We start from the raw sequence: 25,581 nt of genomic DNA on the forward strand, positions 1-25,581 counted from the left end.
AAGACCACTTTTTTTGGACAGGCTATATTATGGAAACAGTTATGTTTACACTCATTCTGTTTGTTTGAAGAGATGCACAACATCCTGAAATATATGCAGATATATTAGTTAGCGACAAAACTATGATTGCCTTGATGTAGTGATCCTAAATATGAAAAATGGCTCATCTTACCCCAGTCTCCCTAGCTCCTGCCCCCCAAATACTACCAGGAACCTTTTGGTGGAAACGGGCCTTATATTGATAATATATATGAATTATATTTATTATTATTATTATTATTATTATTATTATTATATAATACTCTTAGATGGTTTTCTTGTTTATTTAATGCAATCTATTTTTTTATATCTTATTTTACTTATGCAATTGTTATGTCAATTTTGAATTTTCCCTTAGGGGGATCTACCTATACCCTACATCTACTGTGTAAGGAGAGGGCAGACTAAATACTTCTAGCCTATAGAAGCTGTTTTCTTGTTTTCCTTATGTTTTTTTTCTGTTTTTCTGTTTTTTAATACTGCATACAATATATATATATATATATATATATTTCCTTCTGATTTTTAATACTGCATACGTGTATTTCCTGTATGCAGAATTAAAAAAAAAAAACAGAAGGATATGAAGAAAAGATTCAGAGGAAAAATACACGTGAGGAAATGTCAGCTTGGAGGGGGTGGTGAAATGAGAGGATTGGGAAGGGGGAGTTGGGGAGTGGGGAAGATAAGGAATACTGGAAAGAAGAACAGGGATGAAGATGAACTCGATGCACAGAAGGGGACAGAGGAAGGACATCAGTGTCTTGGGAAAGAGAGAAGGAGGAACAGGAAGAGAAGAAGGGAGGGACGAAATGGGACATGAGTGATAAGAACGAGATACGACAGAGAGTTTTGTTCAGAGAGCTGCCAGACCTCAGCAGCTTCTCTTCTCCTCCTCTCTCTCTGATGATGGAGACCCTGGAAGGAGCTGAACTCTGCTTTCCACAACTCCTCAACACCTCCTGCAGGAAGAAGATAAGACCTCGCTCTGAAGTGGTGCTGCTCTACATCCTGATATCTTCCATCTCTCTGCTCACTGTGGCTCTCAACCTGCTGGTCATCATCTCCATCTCCCACTACAGGCAGAAAAAAACTTCTCAGCATAGCTCACCAAATTTAGTCTTTTCATCCGTACATTCACATTTTTAAATTATCTGTATTCATTAATTTTGCAAATGACTGGATTGTTATTTTATTCCTCCCACTAGATTTATTAATGACATTCTGTCACTCCAGGCAGCTCCGCACCCCCACCAACCTCTTCCTCCTCTCTCTGGCTGTCTCAGACTTCCTTGTGGGCCTCCTGATGATGCCGGTTCAAACTGTCTTCATAGATGACTGCTGGATTCTGGGTGACCTCGTGTGTGCTATGTATTGTCTTCTGGCCTACATCGTTACAACTGCATCAGTAGGAAACATGGTTCTCATATCAGTCGACCGCTATGTGGCTATTTGTGACCCTCTGTGTTACCCCACCAAAGTCACTCTGAGGAGGGTCAAAGTCGGTGTTTATCTGTGTTGGATCTGCTCTGTTTTGTGTAGCAGCCTGATCCAAAAGGATTCCCTGATACAACCAGGCAGGTATAATTCCTGCCATGGAGACTGTGCACTGGTCCTAAATTACATCACAGGAGCTGTTGACCTTGTTCTGACATTTATTGGTCCCATTACTGTGATCATAGTTCTGTATATGAGAGTATTTGTGGTGGCTGTGTCTCAGGCTCGTGCCATGAGATCCCACATTGTGTCTGACACTCTGCAGCCTTCAGGGACTGGAACTGCTAAGAAATCGGAGCTGAAAGCAGCCAGGACTCTCGGGATTGTCATAGTTATGTTTGTTATTTGTGTTTGTCCATATTACTACCCCTCTTTTGCAGGCCAGGAGACCTCAACCCAGGCTTCATATTTAAGAATTTTACTATGGATGTTTTATTGTAACTCCAGTTTAAACCCTTTGATCTATGCCTTTTTCTATCCCTGGTTTAGAAAATCAGTGAAACTGATTGTTACTCTCCAGATCCTGCAGCCTGGCTCCTGTGGGACCAACATACTGTAGAGAGAGAGGCTGTGGACTGACTGAAAAAGCTTTTCTATGAGGGGGGAATGTATTTGCTCATGCTATATTAAAAGAGCCAACATAAGTTTGCAGAGACACAGGAACATATGGAGTAAAAGTCACAGCAAGTGAATTTTGTGTAAAGTGGGTGAGCTGTGATATGTTTTTAAAGCACATCAATATGATTACTGGTAAAATGGAAACACACTTTGGCTTCATGTTAGTGAGGGTTTAGCTAATCATTGTGCCCTGTGATTCTTTAACATTTTGTTGCAAGGAGAAATAAGAAGAAATAAGCTGGCTTCTAATTTTATGTTGTTTATTCCAACTGTTCAGCTGCACTACTAAACATGAAATAAAGCTGCAGGTGTCTGTATCAGAAATTTTGTCTCCCTCTGCTGTTCACATCAAGTTTCACATACAGTTGAAACAGCCTTTTACTTAGTCTTTGTTTCAGTATTGGACCAGCTCTTTGCTTAGGCAGGCCACTCAATAGACCTTTTTTCCACAGCGGCCATGTTGAAATGAAATAGCAAGGTAAACACAGGTGCTACTAATGACATCAATTAAGGTTCTGTTCCATTTTAGTGGACCAGAGCCTTTCCAGTGAGCCAGCATGAATATCATCGGTGCAAAGAAAAGCTTCTAAATTCACTGCTATGAACAACATTTACAATGTTCCTGAGTATATGCAATTTTGTTTTTATCAAATGTGCTCACACACACTAGTAAATAATTTGCCTTGATGAATCCCACATGTTCTAAGTCACCCACATTTACGCCCCCCATGACCATTTATGGATTAAAAATTCCCCTTAAATGCTGCCAGGGAATCCCACTGATCAGTTTCAACATGGAGAAGACAAGGAGATAGAAAAAGATCTTTACAGACACTGAAACAGAAGTTCTGGTCCTGAAATTAGAGGCAAAACAAAATATTATTTGTACACCAGGATGTGGTAAATTGCCATATTTTTTTGAGCTTGATTGAAAGACAAAGTAACATGTGGCCTGGTCTACAGCCTCTATCTAAGAAATAAATACATAAAATGTTGATGTAAGTCATCTTTTTTTCTTTAGTTTGCTCTTTTGGTCCACTATCCCCTCTCCATGGTGGATGGCATTTCATTAGCATTCCTCCAGGGTGTTGTGTGAACTCATGGTTGAGCTGTGCTTAAATGTATGCACATTTTGCAGGAGATGCAGAGTGCAGGTACACCCACCTTTTGTTGGGTGAGTGACCACATGGTTGTGTAGGCTCATTCTGACAGGCCATCCAATACCAAACAAAAAATTAATCTAACCTGGATTTATTTACACTGCACACTTGCATAGCCTATAATGACGTTTTTCCATTTTTTTTCTCAGTGACGCACAGGGGGCTAAAGGGATGATTTAACTAAAACTGGTATTTTTTCATTAAATGAGTTTTTATTGCCATATTGGAGGTTGAAAGCATCCTGAAGCTGTGAGAAGCTGATGTCCTTTTGTATCAGCTGATTTCTCCTGACTCAAACCTGTGGTTTTGCTCTTTTGTCTATATAGTAACCCTATTTGTTTGGATCTTTTCACACACTGTTTCTTCATTGTACATATTTATTGTCGTGTGCTTCATGGTTAACCCTAGCAACTGCGACTGAAATTACAAACTACAGAAGGGCTACATATTGGTAGATGTAAGACAAGAAAAATGTATATCCAGGTGGGGAGAGGTTACCTTTAGGCATAAAAAACACTTGCTTAAGGTTAGGGAAAGTGGAACTAAAGCCCACCCAGCCCTGCAGGAATGGATTAAAACTCCATTTTATCACAGTTAGTGCCTTGTTGGAACTCCACATCTTAGCAGATGATGAGGATAGAATTAAAAAATAACACCAAATAAGAGAATCCCTGTTTTGAACTGGGTTCACCATCCATTCTAAGATACTGTAGCGTTAAAAACTGACAGTACCAAGATGTGTTTTGATAAGGAGGCGACTCTTTTTCTCAGCAAGGAAAAACTCACCCTGTAATCTCTTTTATTAGCACTCTTTCCACCTACACTGATAAAACCAAGAGTGGGATGCAACTCGTTCTGCGTCTTATCTGACCTGTCAAAAGGCATTCTGGGAAATGCAAGGATCACTTACTAAAGTAGAGGTAGAGGTGAAATGCATTAAAAAAATAATAATAATAAAAAAAAAAATAAAAGAACACAAAATGACAAGTCAACACAAAATAAAAGGGGAGATTTATTTATTATTATTTTTTTATTTATAGAGCCTGAGGATTGTTGTGTGTGACTAATTGTGCAGCCCACAGATCTGTAGCCTGGCACAGCCGGACTCTGATCTCCCTGCCCGTCACTACATGAAGCTCGGTCTGCATCACTGCTGGGTGCAAACCATTTGGAAAAGGAGTGGCAGCAAAAACACATAGCAGGCGATTGGATCATTCATCTGTCCCATTGTTAGCCAACTGTCCAATCAAACGAACGTCACACAGAACAGACCGAGGCTAAACAAACAGCAGCGACTGTTAGGCTAGCTTGTTAGCATGTTGGTGCATGATTTACTATTTCTGTAAGGAAAATCTATGCTGGTGACTGTGTTGTTTCTGTTTCCCAGCTCAGTGACTGGGGCTTCCTACACTGGAGACTGCAATGCAAAGATATAACTATTTTCCATTTCTGCCCTCTGCCCTGAAAAATGAAGGGACAGCTCAGATACCATAAAGAAAGGTTTTATCTAATTTGGTAAACTGCAGCACAAGCCTTGACATTATGCCAGCTTCAAGTATTCTGTTTTTTAAAAATTATTGTAATTTTGAATTTATTTAAAAACCCACCCAACTCATGGCAAACCAGCCCAAATCCTGTCCAAGCCCATTTTTTCCTTGCACAATGCAACCCAAAAGTGCACAGTCTGGCAGCATGGCTGGTGAGTCAAACTAATTTGATGTCAGGGGACCAGGCGGCTGTGCCAGGCTAATGCATTTGTCTAGCACTGACGCAGATGTGATGCACACACCTGCGCTTATTAGCCGGCTTTCCACCGTGGCGCTGAATACGGCGCGCTGGTGCTGCCGAGGCTGTTTCTGCTGGCTCCTCTGGTCTCTGCTGGCTCCTCGGTGGGGCTGCTGGGGCCAGTTTCCAGCTGCCGATGGCCCAGAGAATCCCTTTGGTCCAGACAGGGCTAACCGAAACAGGAACGTGTTTTGTCCTGGTGGCTGGAGGCGGAGGAGCATTAAAAGGCAGCATCGCTCGCAGCGGCACCACAGTGGAAAGACGGCTTGACCTAAGATGTGTTTCCTGTATGAAACAAGCTGTAACTTTGTCTAAAGCCCATTTTCCCATTCAAGCAATCAGGTAGCGGTATCACAGTGCCCTCAGTACATATGACATGATATAAACTCATTACAGTGCATGTAAACATGGAACAGTGTCGGGAGTCCATTTTGCATAAAGATACTTATGGGATGTTTCCACAGGGGCCAGTGCCAGATCAGGGCCAGGCCAGTGCTCGGTTGGTTCTCGGTTGGATGCTTTTAATAACCGGCCCGTGTTCGTAGCTCATTCAGCCGCTTGGTGCTGAATGAGCTACGTCAGATCAGTCAGGTTTCAGTTCAGCTTCTTTTTCCTGCATCAGGGTTCTTTGACTTTAAGTTTGTCGATGATTTGGCGTCTCGTTGGCATTATCCTGGCTTTTTCCATCTCTCCTCTGATTTCCTCAGATATTTTCATCTCTCTTTGTCAAGTTTGGAATTTATCCTGAATTTCTCTACTTTCACCATATTGCCAGTGGTGCCTTTGAGTTCTCGACGTACCACAGTATTGTCTGTGCTCCTGATTTAAATTCCTCATTTTGCTTTGGGAAATGGTGTGTATTATAATCGCTGCTGAACAGGTAATTTAAAAAATGTTGCTTCAGAAAATCAGCCACCAGGAGACGAGCCTACCTGGACCCTGATGTCACGGCTCATTGGATCTACACCAGCGATTATCTGGAGCCGGAAAACTGGGTTCTGTATGACCAGATTTGTCTCCGGCACTGGCCACGGTGGAAAAGGCCTGACACACAGGCAGAAACATGGCAGAGGAGGACCCTCCGTTTAACTCCTGTTTCAGCGCAAAGAGTTTTAATGAGAAGAGTTGGAAGCTGACTCTCTTATGTCTCTTCCTTCATTATACTCTTTGTGCTTTCCCATGTTTTCCCGCACCTCCTCTTGTCTTGTCTCCTTTCCTTCCCTTCTTCCTACCTATGGATCCTAACCTTTCCTCTCCTTGCCTCTCTTTGCATCACATCTCTGTCCTCCTCTTGACTCTGTTTCTCCTCCCCTCTCCTCACTCCTCGGCTCTCCAGCTGGCTGGGATCCACTGTGGCTCCTCCTGTGCTTGCTGGATGATGGAGCAGAGCTGTATGCACGCATCCTGCAGGTCGTCGTTCACCAGCACGCTGTCGAAAAACTGCCTGTATTTCGACTCCATCAGCTGGGACGTCTCCTGCAGCTCCGCAAAATCCTCCTCCTGCAGGGAGAGGACAGGGGAGGAGTGTGAAAAGTCTATATGTGAAATGATAAAACGTTTTCGTGTTCTGGACCCCCGACTTGACTCTCAGGAAGCTCTGTTAGAAAACTAGCAAAAAATACTGGAACATTAGCAAGAAAATGACAAAAGAAAAGAAAAAGTACCATAAAATTATCAGAAAATATTTTTGAAAATGTAAAAGAAAAACATTTCTAATCATTGAAATTCTGATTAAACATCACATTGTCAGATTGTCAGATTTGCAGAGGACGCCCTGGAAGCCCCTCAGGGACTCCACCTTGGGCACCAATGAGATAAACAACAGCACACAGTCACAGGCATCGTTTACAAAACCCATGTTCAGCAGCTCCGGCGCAACATCGCCCCCTGCTGGTCACAGTGAGGCGCAAGAGGCAATTTAGTGCTGCCACATCACCATCTTATAGGGAGGGGTTATACTTTGCTGGAGGAAATCCTAAAACTAAATCAGATTTTTTTTCCACACTGGTAAAACCTAATCCATGTTAAAAGTGTCACCAAATCCTCAGACATTATTTCAGAATTTAAAATTGTTCATCTGCAGTGAGTTATGTTTATGCTCTCTAGTGTAGGCCAAGTTATTTTTTCCATTGTACTAAAATAAATAAATAAATAAAACAGCTCCAGTTTAGAGTCCAGTGAAGAATATAACTCTGAGTTAAATTAGCCATGGAAAGACAGAATAGAGGTCAGATTTGCAAGTATCAAACCCTACTCTGCTGCCAGCAGCGCCTCTGTCCACCAGGGGGCGAAGTGTTGTTGCTCCAAAACTGCCTCCCATAGGGATGAAGTGGTGTCAGGGATGCGGCAGCGGCCGGTGAACAGACTGAACCAGTTCTGGAGTGAAGTCCTTACCGTGAAGGGTCTGTCGACGGTGAACTTGGTCAGGACTCGCGCGTCTTTCCGTGTTTCCTTCAGACTCTCCAGGCTGGGAGGTTTGATGAAGACGATGTACGGCTTCAGCGTCTTTGTTCGAAGTGCTGGGATGCTCTGATGGAAAAACACACCGGAGATCTGGTGTTATTGGTCACCGAATGACAGTCTGACTGCAGTGTGAAGCTCCTCTGGCCGCCGTGTCGGAGCTCTGACATCTGATTGTTAGCTAGCTAAGCTTAGCATCTTCTCCACTAGTTCAAGTTCAAGTTCAAGTTCAAGTTGACTTTATTAGTACCCGTAGGTAGATTTGTTCTGCAGTAAACAGAAGACGGCATCTCACACCAACCCAGACATATTGACACAGGACAGATACAGACATGACAGGTACTCAGAGTGCTCACTGAACAGGAGTAAAGCCAATAAAGGAAAGCAAGGCAAAGCGGATAGAATAGAATTGCCTGCCAGACAAGGAACAATAAATACCAAATAAGATTCCCAATAAATAGAAATACATAAATAACAAAATAGACCTCAGCAATAAAGTGCATTACATTTTGTTTAAAAGAGAAACAGCCACGGGGACAAAGCTGTTCCTATAGCCAACACTGGCTGTGTTCACATCGCCATCTACCGTCCTTCCTACCACACAGTCCAACAGTGTGCACTACATCCTAGAATGCATTTCGCTCTGATCGACACAAAACCTGGACACTAAACTGAGCTCTGAAAGCTGCTGTACGTTGCTAACATGTCACTTTAATAAGGTTTTTAGAAAAATCAGGTGACACAGTGGTCATGCAGATCGGTCTATCCAAGTAACACCTGTTTGGAAGTTTACTCTGTTGTTATTATACAATATAATATACAATATGATATTCACTGAACACTGTTTGCATTTTTATAACAGCTGAAACACAAGTTAGCGCTGTAAAGCCCAGCCTCTGATGGTTTATTAATTAAACGTACATGTGGTTCAACATCAATGATGCACATCTGTCCCCTTTTCAGCACCTCAGCAACAGAGTCACTGCTGGTCCCATACAGGTGGCCCTTATACTCCCCATACTCCAGAAACCTACACACACACAGAGAAGTGGCAGAAATGCAGATAAAGCAAAATGCAAAAATGAATGAAAGTTCAATTACAACACAATAACATTAAAATAAGAGCAACTGTGACTTTTTGTGACTGTGGTTGTAGATGTGTGCTCAAAAACAAAAAATAAATAAATAAATAAATAAAATAGTGCATTCTGGATAATGTTCGTTGTCTTGGTTTGTTTTTCCACGGTTGCAGAAATGTACAGAAAAAGAAAAGGAAGAGATGACGTAGATAGTTGGTTGCTACCTGTGGTTACAGACCAGGTACTCAAACAGCTCCTTGGTGACAAAGTGGTATTCTCTCCCCGTCTCCTCCCCTTCTCTGATTGGACGAGTGGTGTCTGGTTGAACAGGATGACAGCCAATCAAAGGAGATGTTTCATTATTCACTGATTCAATTGCAGTCCAAAACAAGGAACCAGACTGTATGATGAACACATGATTTGTGTATAATATGTGGAAACACTGTAAAACACAGAGAATTTTGAGTCTTACGTAACATCAGCAGGTGCTACACAAAATTACAGAACAAAAAGAGAAAAGTTGCCCGTGTGGCTGAGGAGGAAAACGTGAAAACAGCAGGGTGACACGTACGAGGTACAGCTCCCTGGAAGGTGGAGGGGTTCAGTTTGATGAGCCTCTTCCTCAGTTCGTTAACTCCGACCCCGGACGCTCCTGTTGGTACGAGACAACAAAACAAAGACACACATGAGGGACTTCCTTCACTTTCTAAAGGACTGGCTCTATTCAGTTCAATTCAGTTTTATTTTTATAGCATCAAATCATAATAGTCTAGTCGCCAGCCCATAGAGCCCCATTATGAACCTGGAAATGTTGAGTCCACCAAAGTTTTATTGCAGAAATGTAAAAAATAAAAGTATAGGTCCCCAGCATACAGAAACTGCTGGGTGCTAATTTGCATATGTTGGGCAATTTGCATAATTAGCATAATCGTCCATATTGACAATATACTTTGCTCTTTCTCATTTCTGACACTTTCAGACTTCAAAATGTTAATTTTATAACATTTTGATTAATTTAGGCAGATTTAGGCAGAATTTTAGGTTATTTTAATGGTTAACACAATAATCTTACATTTCAGAATCACAAGAGCTCTTATACCAATTATGCAAAATGCCCAACATATGCAAATTAGCATCCAGCAGTTTCTGTATACTGGGGACCCATACTTCACATTTCTGCAATAAAACTTTGGTGTACTCAACTTTTCCGGGCTCACCTAGTTGGCTAGACTATAACAAAAGCTATCTCAAGACGCTTTACAGAAACAGATACCGGCTGAATCCACGGACCAAAATCTCCCCTGAGCGCAGCACAGGGCGACAGCGGCAAGGAAAAAAACCTTTTAACAGGGCCAAAAACCTCAGGCAGAACCCGACTCTGGGAGCAGAACCCAACTCTACAAGACAAGTCTGCGGGTTTTCACAGCAACAGCAGGGCTGAGGAAATTCCAAGGCTCTGTTCCACCGATTTATTATAAAATGAGTTTTAATCTGATAAACTTCAGGCACTCTGGTGTCAAGCAGGAATATTAAAATAAGTAAAAAGCCATTATTCAAACATGGCTAATCCACACATTAAAAAAAACAACCGGTTTCAACCTTTTACATCTTCATCAGGGTACAAACAAGAAAAAAATGACATATATGAAATCATTTCAGAATTTGAACTTGATAAGGTTCAGATATAGAAATATAAAGTGAAAATAAAATCCTAAACTCTGCTCTGTAGTTTGTCTACAAGCGGTGGTTAAACAGCCTGACGCACCACCACAGTTGTCAGCTTTGATTTGAGGGTTTGACGTAACTGCGTCTGTTAGAGACTGGTGCTTATTTGTCAAAACGTGTAGCCTTTTTAACTAAAGTTTCATGGTATATGGACAAAGTGCTGAGGTCACTGTCCCTGTAGTAAAAAGAACTGACTGGTGTTCATATTTTGATTCAAAACTGACGGACTTCGAAGCTTAAAGATCCATTGTGAGACCCTGCACCTTTGTTGAAGTCATAAAAAAGTCATGGTGATCAGATGGTTTGAAACAGCAGGGAGTTTCCCTCACCAACGAGGACGATGAGGCGGTGGTTCTCCTGTGGGGGGCGCTGGTACGTCACCACTTCCTCATACGGGTTGGCCAGGGCGCTGCTGTTGGGCGAGCAGGAGTAGCAAGACTGCCGTCTCCTCCTGTAGGACGTCCTCCTCCACAGACGGAAACTCCGACGGAAACCAGCTGAGGCGAGTCAACAGTGACCATCAGACACTCACTCACTCATTCATTCATTCATTCATGACCTGTCCACCTGTGTTTTACTGACTTACCTAGAATAACATAGTTTTATTATTTTAAATACGTTTCCAGACTGCCTCTTTAAATTTCAATTTCCTATTATTACTATTTGTTTATTATTACTATGCTGATGATACCACAATTTATACCAGGAATTAAATAAGAATTGATATACATTGATATTGATACATACTCATCTTTTTCATTTTGTTTTTTGTTTATTCATGTATCCATTAAGCTGTTCATCAATACATTCATTCATTCACTTGTTAAACAATATATTCATTCATTCATTTCTGCTGGCCTGCATATTCATTTACCCGTTCATCTGCTGAGACATTCCTAGATTGATTTTTTTTTTTTTTTTTGTGGGATTTATGAGCATATGCCTTTATTCTTTCATTCACTGATTCCTTTCATTAACTTCCTGGTTGTCAGATTCACGTACTAACTCATTCACTCACTTTCTAAATCATTTAATCATTCATTCACTGGTTAAAATTTTTGTAAGGCGTCAGCTGAAACAAGTTGATTCTTAACTAAGACTGCCTGTATGAACTTCACCTGTCTAACCAGGTGCTGCATGTTCAGCCTTACCCAGGTAGACTCCATCGATGACATCATCATCAGCTTCATCTGTATCAAACAGGAAATGTCCCATCAGTCAGTTGGTTTAACATCTTTAAAGAAAAACACAGCTGCTACTCCAACCAGCCTCTCTCCAATGCTATTTGTTTAATTTGTCTTTTCACACATTAGAGTGTCGACACCCAACCCGAACCCGGTCGTCCAAAATCTGGGGCTCGGGTCGGGTTCAGACAAAAATACGTGGCCCAATCTTCACTCTACTGCCCATCAGTGAAAACTCAACACTTCACCATCATCAGTGATGATTTTGATGATACCATCATTACTTACATAAAATTAAATATTCACATAACATCTATAAGATAACCATCATGACATCAGACATCTACACGAGTCTGAGGACTTACCTACCAAATTTAATATCTTCCTCATCTGGGGAAAGCAGAGACAAAAGTTATTTCCACAAGGCATACTCTCTCCCAAATATGCAGGAGATTAAATGACATTTTGAATTTGCAAAACACAGCGAGCACGAACCGCGGGGCATCTGTACAACATATTTTCTTTGTCATGGTTTGGCTCTGCATTAGCTCCACAGAATGTACCCGTACAGTGTTAACCATAAAAATGTTGCATTATATTTGTCATTGTGTCTGACTTGTTTACCTGTTTTGATGCATTTGTCATCAGCAGGTGTTGGATCGTCCTCTGAAACAGAAAAAGAGTGGCCAGTTAGCTCATGGTCCCTCCCAGCAGAAATGCAATCATAAAAATACAGTTTTTTTTTTTTTTTCCTCTGGAAAGTGAGCCGGGGCTGCTGGAGCTGAACGTAAACGTTTCTTACTGTCACACCCAGTGTTGTCGGCCGCAGTCACTGAGGCAGCGATGCAGGTTGGATGAAAGAAGGAAATGTTTGTTAAAGGATCATGCAGCTCAACCGAATGCAAAACACAATTTGCATTTGCATTACATTACAAATAACATTATTACCCTAAAAAACAGGTGCATCTCCACCATGAAGTGACACGGCAAAGCACCTGATCAGACTAAGCAAGCTAACAATGCCGATGTTAGCATGCTTTTTCTAGGTACTTTAGTCAGTTTGAAAATGGGGACTGTCTGATGGACCAACAGCACATTATTCTGAAACTCCAATAGTGTGAAAAACATCCACTGTGTAAATGTGGTTAACTTTACACAGGCGGTAAACAGGGCGGAGGCATTTCTCAGCAGGGCTGCAGACGCCGGCTGACATTGAACTCCAACAGCTCCAGAGTGTTTCCAGGGCGATGGCTGTTTTCAGGGTAATGGGCCATCCGTCCAACGGGACATTTTTCAGACTGTTGTGGTTTCAGAATAACAGGCAGGTGGACCAATGGCAGGGCACCGTGCAAATCAGATGTGTTTACAACAGGACAGCGACGGTCAGCTGAGCAGGCGCTGCAGCTAACAAGCCAACATTCTGGAAACATAAAATCAGTCAGATGGATCAGTGATAAAACGAACCAGGTCTTAAAAACACAACTTCCAATATGGCCGCCATCAGCTGAGAGAGTCTGTTAGACCTGATCTGATCAGAGGCCTGTGCCATAAAGCTGGATTTTGGCTTAGCGAGCTAACTTCAGGGTTAACACTGGGTTTTCTGTACCATAAAGGCGGCTTACTTTTTATCGGGGTATGTTGCCGTGGTAACATACGCTGAACACTTAACCTGCTCCAGAGCAGGTTAAGTTCAGGATAAGAGCTCAGCAGGTAGAAAAGCCCCACCTACTGACCAATCAGCTCTCTTGGAAAATGGCCTGCCCATTTGATGAGAACCCAGAGGATCTAGGTACACTTTTTAGGCCAAGTATTTTTTTCCCCTTTCTTCTTCTTCTTTTATAAAATTAATACATTTTACTTAGACTTCTTATTTTAATTCTGTTCGTTTTTCTCACATTTTTTCAAGTTTGAAGAGAAGAAGGAATTCTTCTTGTTTTTGTTTTTTTTTTGTTTGTTTTTTGTTTTTTTTACTCATGACTCTACACTGTCCAACCAAAAATTGATCTTGTAGACTGATGTAGTGATTTTTAAAAATATTTTTGAAAACAAATGAGGGGAATTTAATTCAGAGGGTTAAATAAAAGTCTGATAAAATACAGGCCAGCCTCTGGGCTACAGTCTTTAAGTGACAGTGAAATAATATTTTAACCAGCAGAAAACACGAGGCATCAGATGCTTTATAAAATGAAATATCAAAATCGGTTGAATCAAAGTGATGATTCTGACGAAACTCAAACTGAGGGCAGACCTCCATCAAGGGTCGACCCTCATTGTGAGAGAGGGCCAGTTCCTCTGCAGGAGTGTATGGCTGAGTGGGAGACACATTCATTTATTGAACACACACACGTTACTGTAGTCAGATCTACTCGTGCCGTCATGGTGGGGAAGTAATATTATAATCGCACTAATTTACGCATTGACACAGTCGGTGATTTTTTGCCAGCATTCCTTGTGGCTCTTGGCAGCTGCAACTGTGTTGCTTTTTGCCTGGATGATGGATTTATGTTCCTGGTATTTATTTAAGATTATTGTCTGCTCCTCCGTTGTGAAGTATGCGGCTCAGGTGGATTTTTCCATGTCTGCGATTGGTCGTATGCAGCAAACACCGCCCTTTTTATGTGAGCGCACACAGATCTAGGTTGGAAAAGCCTGGGTTGAATTAGCGAGTTGATAACCGGCTTTATGGTACCGAAAATCCGGAGTGCGGATGTCTGGTTAAGTGAAGCCAGATAACTATGAGAAAGCCCGGGTATGTTAATCCAGCTTTATGGTACAGGCCTCCGATCTGATCTGAGCTGAGTCAAACAGAACCAGGCCAGCTCTGTTTTAGCGTGCCCCAAACAACAGTACTTCATGTGGGAGGCTCGCCAACCTCACGGCTGCACTCAGACAGCAAGAACGCAAGGAATCCCATTCATTTTAAATGGGCGTAGTGTGTTTTGGCTGCAGCAGTGCCTCCCACTAGGTGTTCTGGATATAGCAGCGCCACTGGGGCGAGCTGGCAGAAAGCCACAACCAGCAGAACTGAACTGAACTGAACTGAAGTGAAATGAACTGAGTTGCATTTCACAGAAACAATGAAATCAAGTATTAATTAATGACGGTACAGTTTCCTTACAGGGTCTGATGCAGGTATGAACCTGTAAGGGCTGACTCCACCACTGCTCCCTCTGTTTACTGCAGGGACAGAGACACAGAGACTTCAGTTTCATTTCATTATAATACTCTTTGTTTTTCAAATACGATCTCCACTCATTCTATTTAACAAGTTGTTGACTTTTAATGTGATGGTTAAAACTGCTTGAATATTACATGGTTGAGTATTAATTCCCCCCAGAATCATTTTAAAAGAATAAAATGTTAAGCATATTTGACAGTTAATATTAGAAATTAGACAGGAGAGAAGTAAAGATTTCTGTCTGTGCAGGGTTCAGGTGAGCCTCACCTCTTCAGCATGCTGACCGAGGGAATCAGCCCCGCGCAGGAAGTGGTGCAGGGCAGCTTCCTGGCCTGCCACCAGTGTCCGTCAGTCTGGTCGACCACTTCCAGCAGGTCTCCTCTGCCGAAGGCCACACCTGCGTCAGGACAGGGGATGATGGTGTCCTGCAGGGGGCAGTAATCCACCATCGCCCTTATATACACCTGGGGCCCAGAGAGAGACAACAGGTGGGAGGTGGGAGATTTACTAAGAGTGGCGTCGGATTATTTTGTGATGCATTGTGCTCGTCGTTAACAGCCTGTCTACAGCAACGAGCATGAAAAGGAACAGAAATGCAAACTTCCTGATTAGCTGCATGAACACCTGCATCTGCGGTCTCTATTTGTCACGACCCTGCCAGCCAGTGGAGGCATGAGGTAACAAACACGTTAACAGAGCTCTGTTTTATCGCTCTGAGCTCCTGATCTGCAGCTCCTTTAGTGTCCAAGTCCACCTTTTGTTATTTTAACAAAAGGTGGCTGAGCTGCTCCAGGCTCCTGGCTCTAAAGTGTTGTACTGAGTCTCCTCATTAATCATGGATGTGTTTTGGGCGTAACATGCAGTAAACCAATCAGAGAGCCGTCTCCCGTCCCCTTTAAAAGCCAGGTGTGTCACACCTTGGTGGATTGCTGTTATAATGGATTTTCCAGGTAAGAAGGAAGGCTTCTCTGCAGAGGAGACGGATCTGCTCGTGCACCGAGTGAAAGCTCATGAGCAGATCATCTACGGCGACAGCAGGACTCCATCTGAGCTCCCTGAGGTGAAGCAGCGTCCCTGTGTGTGGGACAAGCAGAGCGGACGCTCGCCGGCGCCCCCTATGTAGGCCACCCTCACTGTCTTGATAATGAGTTTCAGACAGCAGAGAAACTGCAGCACTGACCTCAGAGCTGCTGTTTGCTGCTCAGTCACTTTCAGCTGCCTCAAGACAGCAACGCAGCAACACTGCAGCTGAGCTCAGCTCATTTTAAGAGCAACATGGAGCTCAGAGGGACAGAAGACACTTTGCTGTTTCCACAGTGTGAAAATGATGACTGAGACGCCTGGAGACTAGAAACGACACTGCAGATGACACTTGCATCTCGTGTAGGAAAGGGCCCATACACTGCAAAATTAAAATGTGATGTACCAGAGTCCATGTAAACATATTTCTGAGTAATAACATTTACCAACAGTGTTCGCACTGAAAATGAAGACAAGGTTTGTGAAGTTGAGTAGAAACTTTACAGCAAAGAAGCAGCACTTGAACTTCAGTATAATATCAGTTGTTTTCCAACACCTGGCTACAACAGCAGCAGAGTGACGGTGAAAGGTGAAGGAAAGGACTAGAACAGCAGCAGAGAGAGGCAGGAGACTGTCTGATTTGGAGGTTTTCTTGGTTTTCTTACCGGCACTGGACTGTCATTGGTCGAAGCCGCGTTGGGAATGACTTTGAACAGGATGGTGCCCTGGGACTGGATCTGACGGCAAGACGCAAAAACAGAAAAATCTGTTAATGATGCTAATGAAATAGACTGGTCATTTAAATCTTCAAAGACTCACCAAGGCAAGGCAACCTTATTAGTATAGCACACTTCATACAGCACGGCAATTCAATGAGCTTTACAGAGAAACTGAAAAACAGCAAAGGTACAAGATTGACAGTTCAAAAGTGCCAAAGCACAGGCCAGCGATACAAAACTTGTGCCGTTAAAAGAGAAAAATAAAGATAAAAGCCCACACCAAGTATGCACAATACATTAAAATAAAAGCATATTAAAAAATGCACTTAAGTGAATTCGGAGAGGTGAAGTGTGGATTTGGGCCCAGATCTGCAGGCTGGTTTGTAAACCAGCAGCAAGACTTTGAAGTGGATTCTTTAGTGACTGGGAGTCGGCGTGAGGATTTTACAACGGTGTGATGTGATCATATTTCCTCATTTTGGTCAAGACCGTGGTGGCGGCGTTCTGAATGAGCTGTAGCTGCTGAGGAGCTCTTCCAGAAAGCCTGTTGCTAGACGGGGGTGGGGGTGGGGGATCCGGTCTACTGGAGACGAAAGCTCGGTTAACTTTCCTGGGTTTGTCTCGGACATTATTTCTCTAATTCTTGGATATTTTTGAGCTGGTAGAAGGCTGACGATGTAACTGACCACATGCCCTCCTGTCAGTCTGAATTATTCCTACAAAAATAATTATACTGTGTGTGTGTGTGTGTGTGTGTGTGTGTGTGTGTGTGTGTGTGTAACCTACTAGTATCTGGATGACCTGCTCTGGCTCCAGACCTCCTACTGGGTTTCCATTCACCTCCACTAACAGATCACCTGGATGGAGGAGACCTGAGACACACACACAGAAGTGAAATTATAGCTGCTGCACAGCAATGGTCGGGGCCGGGCGATTTTAGGCAATTCTGAGCAACAAGTGGAGAATTGGAAGATGGCATTCTAATGTGCATTTTGCATCAGCTGAGGTTTGGACTCACAATTTCTGGCATGAAGGACAATGCTCTATCTCACTGAGCTAATTAGCAAGTGACAACACAGTGATATTTTTAAAACTTCTTCTAGCTTATTATGGGAATTACAGCTGCAACAATAAATAAATCAAGCTAAGGCTTCAACTCACGATCTCTGAGACCAAGGACCATCTTCTATCACACTGAGCTAATTGGCAAGTGTCAACTCATTTGAGGCTTCACAAATTGCCTAAGCCAGTCACATGATAGCAGCCGCCTGTGCATGGAAAGGCAGATTTCAAACCACTATTAAAAAAAAAAAAAAAAAAAAAAAAAAATCAGTCATCCAGAGAAAAATCTGAAAATACACATCTTGCATCTAGACAGCATGGAGATATTGGTCATTTGTTTTTAACAATGATTGATTTGCTCCATCATTGTGAAAAACTGACTTTAATTGCAAAGGGTACAAAGGTTTCTTCAGTATTGGGGCTACATTTTGATGAAAGTTGCAAAGCTGTAGCACATATGGTTGATTTAATATAAATTTTCAAAGTATTGAAATTTAGAGGCTTGCTGTTTCACCACCATCAGGACTATTGGCTTGTGTTTGCAGCTGAGGAAATCTGGCATGGGACTAGACCTTTGTGCAAAGTTTGGTGAGTTTTGGCACATGGGAATGTTGCACAAGCTGAGGCTTGAACTCGCAATCTTCGACACCGAGGACTGGCCTCTATCTCACTGAGCTAAAACTACACATGTAGCTTCACAAACTGACTGAGCCAATCACTGACGTGCAGGACAGCAGCAATCCATGCATGGAAAGGCAGATTTTAAACAGCTGTCAAAAATTCAGTTATTAAGACAAAAATCTGAAAATACACATATTGCATCTAGACAGCATGGAGATGTTGATCATTTGTTTTTAACAATGATTGATTTGCTCCATAAGTGAAAAACTGATGTTTAAATATGCCATTCTTGCATTGACTCCAATTGTTCACATGAGAGCAAAATTCAGTTTTTGAGATAAAATTCTGAAATTTTCCACACATCATCTACCATGACTCCAAAATTTTGTCAATTTTTTTTTCATGAACATTGAAGATTTATTTAGCAAGAATTTGCAAGTGGATGTTTACAGTACCGTTTACAGTCAAACATTTTGATGCACTGTAGGCTAAATTTTTGATAAATCAAAAATCTGAGAAACAACATTTGTGTAGGACAGTCTGAAGATGCTCTGTAGCAAGTTTGATGACATTTGAGCAAAAACTGTGGGAGGAGATAGGTTTAATAGGTTTTGCAGTTTTTGAAAAAAAGCAGAGTGATGGATTTCATAATTTGCAATAGGTTTAAGTGCACAAAAGTTTCTTCAGTATTGGGCTACATTTTGGTGAAAGTTGCAAAGCTGTAGCACATATGGTTGATTTGTTATGAATTTTCAAAGTTTTGAATTTTAGAGGTTTGCTGTAGCGCCACCATCAGGACTATTGGCTTGTGTTTGCATCTGAGGTAATCTGGCATGGGACTGGACCTTTGTGCAAAATTTGGTGATTTTTCGTGCATGGGAAGTAGGACTTCCTCGGAAGAAAGAAAGAAAGAAAGTAAGAAAGAAAGAAAGAAAGAAAGAACACGCAGGAATACAAGAGGGTCCTGGCAGCTTAGGCTGCCCGGCCCCTAACAAGTATTGTATATTTTGTTTGAAAATTTAGAGCATTACCCACGTCTCTGGTTTTCTAGCTTTGGGAAAATGTCTGCAATACCAAATCTCTCTGAAACACACACACACACACACACACGCACACACACGTGTGTGCATGCACACACACACACACACACAGGCTCACCGCTGCGGTCAGCCAGTCCTCCATGAATCACCCTGGCAATGTAGATGTCTCCCGTCTCCTCGTTCTTCCTGATAGTCGCTCCCTGGCAGAGACAGACACTCGATAAAGCTCGATAAAACTTGACAGATAAATCAAAAAGGGTCACAGCTGCACGGGCCACTAACTCTTTATCATGATAATGTTTGAATATTTGATATTTGCTTCACTTATCCACGTGCTCAGTGTCTTATTTCTGTATTTGCTGTCTTATGCAATGTATATTCTGTATACATTATATAAAACTAAACAATGTATACAACAAACTGTGTCAAAATACAGTTTGTCCCTCATTCATTTACACTTACTGGCACATCAATCCACTACAGAAACTTGAAATGATTATATTATATATGCTCATGTTTCCTGTGGTTTTCTGTGTGTGGATGTATGGTGCTTATAACACACATGTTGATTTTCTGTTTTTTTTTTTGTTTGTTTTTTTACCAGGAAATCTGTGCAAACGACATTTTCCATCTCAATGGGATTTTTTTCCAGGTAAAATAATGGTCAAAGAAAAAAAATCACAAACACTTGAGATTGAACAAGGCCTCGCAACTGAAATGCTTTTTTTTTTTTTTTTTTTTTTTTTTTTGCAAAGAATGAAGATAATTGTTTGGGTAAAACCAGATGCAGCTAAAACTTAACATTCATTAAAATGTCTGGGCTTTTTTCCATGTGATGACACACAGCAGTGTGAGGCCAGGGACATGAACAAAATCAGATTTTTTTGTATAAAACAAGAAGGAAGATTTAAATTGTAGCACGCTCAGTACCAAATTATATTCTCAAGGGTATGGTGGCGTAAATATATATTATTTTGTTTGTCTGGGGAAAAAAATTCTTGGCAGGAAGATTATTTTAGTTTAAAAGCACTTGGCAGACACTGTCTCAAGCAGAGACGCTGTAGACTGCCATGAAAGCAGATGCGACGTCCTGCAACAAGCTGAGTGAAGCATAGCAGAGACAGACGGCGGAGAAAATGGGAAAATGCTGACAGATGGAGGAAAATCAAAGATGTGGGTTGAGATGATTTTCCTTCACTGTACCTGTTTATATATTTTGCTTTGACACATCAGCTGATAGATCCACCGTCGGCAAAACCTTGCCCCCAGAACGTTAACTGACCACGCTGATGTCACCCTGCATCTGGTCAGAAATAATGACCGCCTTGTTTCTTAAACTAAAGGCTGAGATCCAGAGTGGGCCAGCGTGAGCCTTCAGCAGCCTGGGCTCCATGTTGGGAACATAAAAACTCATCGTCCCAGACTAAAAAAGTTTGAGAGCAGTAGCATTTTGGCAGTTTTTAATAGTTTATATCCATCCCAGAGCAGACAGGGAGAGGACGTTGGTTCATTATTGACCAACTACTTCTTCTTCCTCTTCTTGGCTGACAGGCAGCCTGTGGTGTTACGGTCGTGTTGGTCCTCCAGAGGAACTCTAGAAACTGCTCCGTTGTTGAGCCTTACCTGTCCATTATAACCACCACCACCTGCATTCTGGGTGGCGCTAGAAGTCCCCACCCTCTTTTTAGAGCCTCCGTTCATTCTGCCCAAACTCCCAGCGGTCACAAAGTTGACACCGTAGGAGTTGATGGATGTGGACGAGGAGGAAGAAGAGGAGGAACAAGAAGAGGTAGAGGAGGAGGAGTGGTGATGGTGCTTGTGGGATTTGGGAAGTTTGGGTTGTGTTTTCGGAGAGATTGAGGAGACTCTGGGAGGAGGAGGGGGAGGAGTGCGCTGTTTAGGCCTCCGTGGGGGTGAAGTAGACTCTGGAGGTTTGTTGGCCACGATGAGGCCCTGGAGCTTATCCACCACCTCGGCCAGCAAGTTGAGCGCTTGGGCGTTCTCCTCCACGCTGTCCGACATCATCTCCGTCGCTGCCACCATTTTCCGGCCGAGATGGCGGACATCCTGGGTGCCGTGCTCAATGGTGCTCGCCACCGTCTGAACGGTGGATCTGAGCTCCTCCATGCTGTGCTGTTTGATCAGCTCCAGAGACGGTCGACGATGATGCCGACAATGCTTTGGTTGACGCTGCTTGTCATTTTGAGTCTGTTTCGGCTGGTTTTGGCATCCGTTGTGGCGAGGAGCAGTAGAGTAGTGGAGCAGCGTGGATCCACTTTGAAGTCCATCGTGGCGTCCGTTCTGAGGTCTGAGTTGATGCTCATGCTGCCTGCTAAGGTTGGGGAGAGTGCTAACACCTTGTTGTTTGGTGGGGCGATGGGAGGCAGGGCTGGAGGGTGCTGTGAGGGATCTGGGAGGGTTTATTCCAGGGCAAGACGGGGTCCTGCCGGGTGTAGGGATGTTCCTCGAGAGTCCACCTCTGGAGCCCCTCTGGTAGAGGACTGGAGAGTTGGGAACGCTGACACTGTATGCAGGAACTGGAGGAGGCGGGTAGGCGTAGTCGTCACTGCTGTCTCCAACATAGGAAAAGTCTCCTCCGTTGTGTTTGGATTTTTCAAAAAAAGAACCTCCATTTAGGTATAGATAGAAAGAAAGTAAGGAAGAAAGAAAATGGAAAGATCATGGAAGGTAAAACAAAGAAATAAACAACATAGTCGAACAAGTTTGCAGACAAATAAGTACAGGTCAAGAAAAATGACTAAGATAAAAAAAAAAAAATGAAAGCCAAATCTTAAAGTAATACATATTACATTTTGATGGGTTGGCTGCTTTGAAGGATTGAGGGATGAATCGATCAGTGACTTTGTTAGCAAACTGATTGACAAAGTGATCGGTGGATGAAGATGAACAGGTTCTTTCCTGTATGGATGGTGTGATGGAGGAAAGAGATAAGTGGATGAACTGGTTCCATATTTGCTGGTTGGATGGCTGGATGATGAACAGATGAAAGATGAATAAACAAATAAAGCGACCGATTATCCCATGGACTGATGGATGGATTAGTGGAACAATGGATGAACAGATGAAAGAACTGCACAAATTAATCAAAAGATGGACTAATGGATGGACACATTCACAGAGGAATGGATGAAGAGCAGGATGGACGGATCAAATGAAAGAGCAGAACAGCAGCGGACTGATCAGGGCGCGGGTCTCTTCCTCCTCTTACCAGTGCAGGGGGCGGGGCTACAGACGGAGGGAGCGGACTGATTGAGCCCTTTCTTCCAGAGCTCTGCGGTTTGCCGACACAAGCAGCAGCTTCCCATTGATTCGTAGCGGGGGAGGAACGGGTGAGGCAGGCTACCCCTGGGTTGGGGCAAGAGCCTGACCCCGCCCTCATCAGTTCTAAGCTCCTCCCTCGACCACGCCCTCCTCCCGGGGACGAGCCTCGACAGGGTGAGGCGGCGAAGGCTGTTCCAACTGCGAATCAGGCCTCCTTCTCCTCCTGCTGCGCTTCCTCTTCGCTCCTCCCCATTCTTGGTGAAGAAAAGATGAAGAGCGGTTACTTTTCAGTCGGGAGAGGAAGGCAAGGCGAGCTCGTTTGTAAACACAAGGCACCTCAAAGTGCTTTATGTACGATTTAAAAAGAGATGAAAACGATTCAAAACACACATTTAGATAGGAAAAAAACAATGAAAGAAATGAGAGAAAACAAGGAAGAAATCTATATTTCATTACAGTTACAGTCAATAACTGACCCGTGCAGTCGCTGTTTCACAGGAGCCTGTAAAGACACCGTCAAAGTAGTCAAATCTACTAAAATAAATGCATGGACGAGTTTCTCTAAGTCCTGCTGAGACATGATTGCTCTAATTCTTGCTGTATTTTTAAGATGATAATCATTTTGTAATTGCCTGAATGTGGTTGTTAAAATTGAGGTCGAGTCCATAACCTCACCAAAATTTCTGACTTGGTTTGTTGTCATGAACGTCAGGGATTCGGGGAAAGCACTGACTTTTAATCTTGACTCTTTCGCACCAAAAACAGTTATATCAGTGTTATTTTTGTCTAACTGGAGGACATTTTGGCACATGTAATAACTTCATACACTCATTTGAATGGGTCACCACTGGGAAGTACTAAGAAATTATGGTAAGATAAAAGACAAAACTAAAACAAATTAAAATGTCTTTAGTTTTTGTCTGTCAGTTTATTTGGTTATTCATCTATCCTCAGTGAATAGAGCTTTTAATCACATGATACTTTTCTGACGTTTTTGAGCTCTGCCTCTGACAAATACCCCATATTACAGCATTTTCAAGAAATAAAAACTAGCAGACCTGCTTTAAAAACTAATTTAAACTAGAGATAAATTGAAACAAAAAGTCAAAAAATAAAATAAAAATGAATGGAATATGCGAAGTTATAATAGACGGGGCCCTAGAATGGAGCCTTGGGGAACTCCACAATTCATTTTTGTGTGCTCAGGTAAATAATTACTGACACAAAGCTGCTCAGGACCACAGAGTCCCAACCAGTTTTCCCCGTCTGTCTAATGACATGCCTGGTCGCCCAGATCGAAGGCAGAACTGAGCTCTAGTATCACCGAAAGTGAAATTTGTGTTAAAACGGACATCACTTAAGACCTTAATCAGAGCAACCTCAGTGCTGAGGGGTGGTCGAGAGTCAGACTGAAACACATCAGTCGTTTAGGGTCATGAGTTTGTGAGAAATCTTTCCAATGATTTTAGTTAAAAATGGCAGGTTTGATGTGGCTTTAGTGAAAAAAAATAAAGAAACAAGTTAAGGTGAAAAGCTTCAAGCTTGCGTGAACGGCATCATTAACAGCTGCATGTGATCACTGCTGTGGAGATTAAGGGGCCGTTTACACGACAACGATTTTCACAAAAACGGCAAACTTTTGTTGCGGTTTGGCCTTGCGTTTACACGACAATGGCATTTTAGGTGCTTGAAAACGCAAACTTTTGAAACTGGGTTCCAGAGTGGAATTTTTTGATAACGCCGCTCTCCCCGCCGCCGTGTAAACTGGCAAAACGCAATTCTTGTGAAAACGATGACGACACGGCCCAACTTCTCGCGTGACTACGACGTTTTCAGCCATGCGCGAACAGGAAAACAACAACAATGGCGGACTATCGAGCTGTTTGTGCGCAGGCGTGCGGTGCTACTCTGTGGTGTTACATTGCAAAGTTCACCGCGACCTACTGGCCTGGCATGCACACTACAGCATTTTCAGTTGTATTTGCGGATCCGTGTGAACGAGGATCGTTTTCACAGCGTTATCGTATAAACATGGAACTTTTTAAAAACGCAAAGGAATGAGTTTTCCGTTTTCATCAGAACCGTTGTCGTGTAAACGGGGCCTAAAACAGGAAGCCAGTGGCAAATCCTATGTGACAGGACGGGCAGAGAACGGGACGGGACTGGCAGAGAGCCCAGAAGTAGTTCTCCCTTTGTGTGATGTTGAAATTCATTTGCATACAAAGAGGATTATGGGAGATTAAAATCACAGCAGATCTCAGGGAGCTCAGGCACTTCGCACATCATGTATCATCAGTTTATGTTACTCACTTTATTTTGAAGAGGGTTTTGTCCTCTATGGTTCCCTGTTTCCCCCTGAGTCAGCCCCACGCCAAGATTTTACACTTATTCAATAAAAAAGGAAAAAAATAATTTGCATGGATTTATAGTTATCACTTTTTTACAGTGATCCAAACTGTACTTCTGTATATTAATTATTTATAGCTCAGTGAAGGGGGCAGATGATCTTGTTTGATTTGAACAAACGTGATAGCATCTGGACTTCTGTGCGGAAATAAAAAAAACATCCAACTGAAAGTGATACGCTGAGCCTCTGCCGCCACTGGGAAACTAGCTTTTCCTTCATGAGGAGAGTTTTGCTCAGGACGAGGACACAAACTGTCCAGAGACGCAGCAGGTTTAGAGAAACCATCGCTGACCCACAGAACAGGTTGTTGTTGTAAACTAGAGCTGGCCATAAATCCAAAATCATCATTTGCTGTCTTTAATCTTTAATCTAATCTGGTCATTTTTGGATGTTGTGACACACAACTCTGTTGTCTAAACCACAGAAACTGATGAAATTTTGTTCAAAACTAAGCGCCACATTTTAAATGAGTCAAATTAAATCAGTCAGACAAAGAGCATCATGGGAACGTTTTAGAGTTCTGACTGTTCAGTTCAATGGAATGAACTTTGATTGCAGTGGTAGCTCTGTCCTGTGATCTGCCCTGTGATGTGTGATCTGTCCTGTGATCTGTGATCTGTCCTGTGATCTGTGCTGTGATCTGTCCCCTGATCTGTGATCTGTCCTGTGATCTGTCCTGGGATCTGTGCTGTGATCTGTGCTGTG

General features: G+C 42.6%; 2 protein-coding genes across 3 annotated transcripts in view; one reads left to right on the plus strand and one right to left on the minus strand.

Annotated features, from left to right (window-relative positions):
* Positions 1–948: 948 nt before the first annotated feature.
* On the plus strand, positions 949–2,095 carry LOC115379498 (trace amine-associated receptor 13c-like). The gene is made up of 2 exons (XM_030080213.1): positions 949–1,121; positions 1,276–2,095. Exons 1-2 carry the CDS (start codon positions 949–951, stop codon positions 2,093–2,095), a joined length of 993 nt encoding a protein of 330 aa, XP_029936073.1.
* A 2,251-nt stretch (positions 2,096–4,346) lies between these two features.
* Positions 4,347–25,581, minus strand: part of mpp4a (MAGUK p55 scaffold protein 4a) — a 26,404-nt gene continuing 5,169 nt past the window's right edge. For both annotated transcript variants that reach the window (XM_030080041.1, XM_030080042.1), the window contains exons 7-21: positions 19,306–19,387; positions 17,251–17,336; positions 16,411–16,482; positions 14,993–15,189; positions 14,666–14,724; positions 12,350–12,379; positions 12,172–12,213; positions 11,917–11,937; positions 11,515–11,553; positions 10,693–10,860; positions 9,210–9,290; positions 8,863–8,956; positions 8,481–8,589; positions 7,494–7,628; positions 4,347–6,599 (exon numbers count right to left, since the gene is read on the minus strand). In XM_030080041.1, the coding sequence (XP_029935901.1) occupies positions 6,417–6,599; positions 7,494–7,628; positions 8,481–8,589; positions 8,863–8,956; positions 9,210–9,290; positions 10,693–10,860; positions 11,515–11,553; positions 11,917–11,937; positions 12,172–12,213; positions 12,350–12,379; positions 14,666–14,724; positions 14,993–15,189; positions 16,411–16,482; positions 17,251–17,336; positions 19,306–19,387 (1,398 nt within the window). In that variant the 3' untranslated portion in view covers positions 4,347–6,416. The remainder of the gene's footprint in view (positions 6,600–7,493; positions 7,629–8,480; positions 8,590–8,862; positions 8,957–9,209; positions 9,291–10,692; positions 10,861–11,514; positions 11,554–11,916; positions 11,938–12,171; positions 12,214–12,349; positions 12,380–14,665; positions 14,725–14,992; positions 15,190–16,410; positions 16,483–17,250; positions 17,337–19,305; positions 19,388–25,581) is intronic.

This window comes from Myripristis murdjan, chromosome 21, assembly GCF_902150065.1.
Source record: "Myripristis murdjan chromosome 21, fMyrMur1.1, whole genome shotgun sequence".
In the NCBI taxonomy this organism is placed as follows: Eukaryota; Metazoa; Chordata; class Actinopteri; order Holocentriformes; family Holocentridae; genus Myripristis; species Myripristis murdjan.

Coding starts and splice junctions, on each gene's coding strand:
- LOC115379498 (XM_030080213.1), top strand. CDS start 949: ATGGAGACCCTGGAAGGAGCTGAACTCTGCTTTCCACAACTCCTCAAC. Junction 1,122..1,275: donor ATCTCCATCTCCCACTACAG/GCAGAAAAAAAC, acceptor CTGTCACTCCAG/GCAGCTCCGCACCCCCACCA.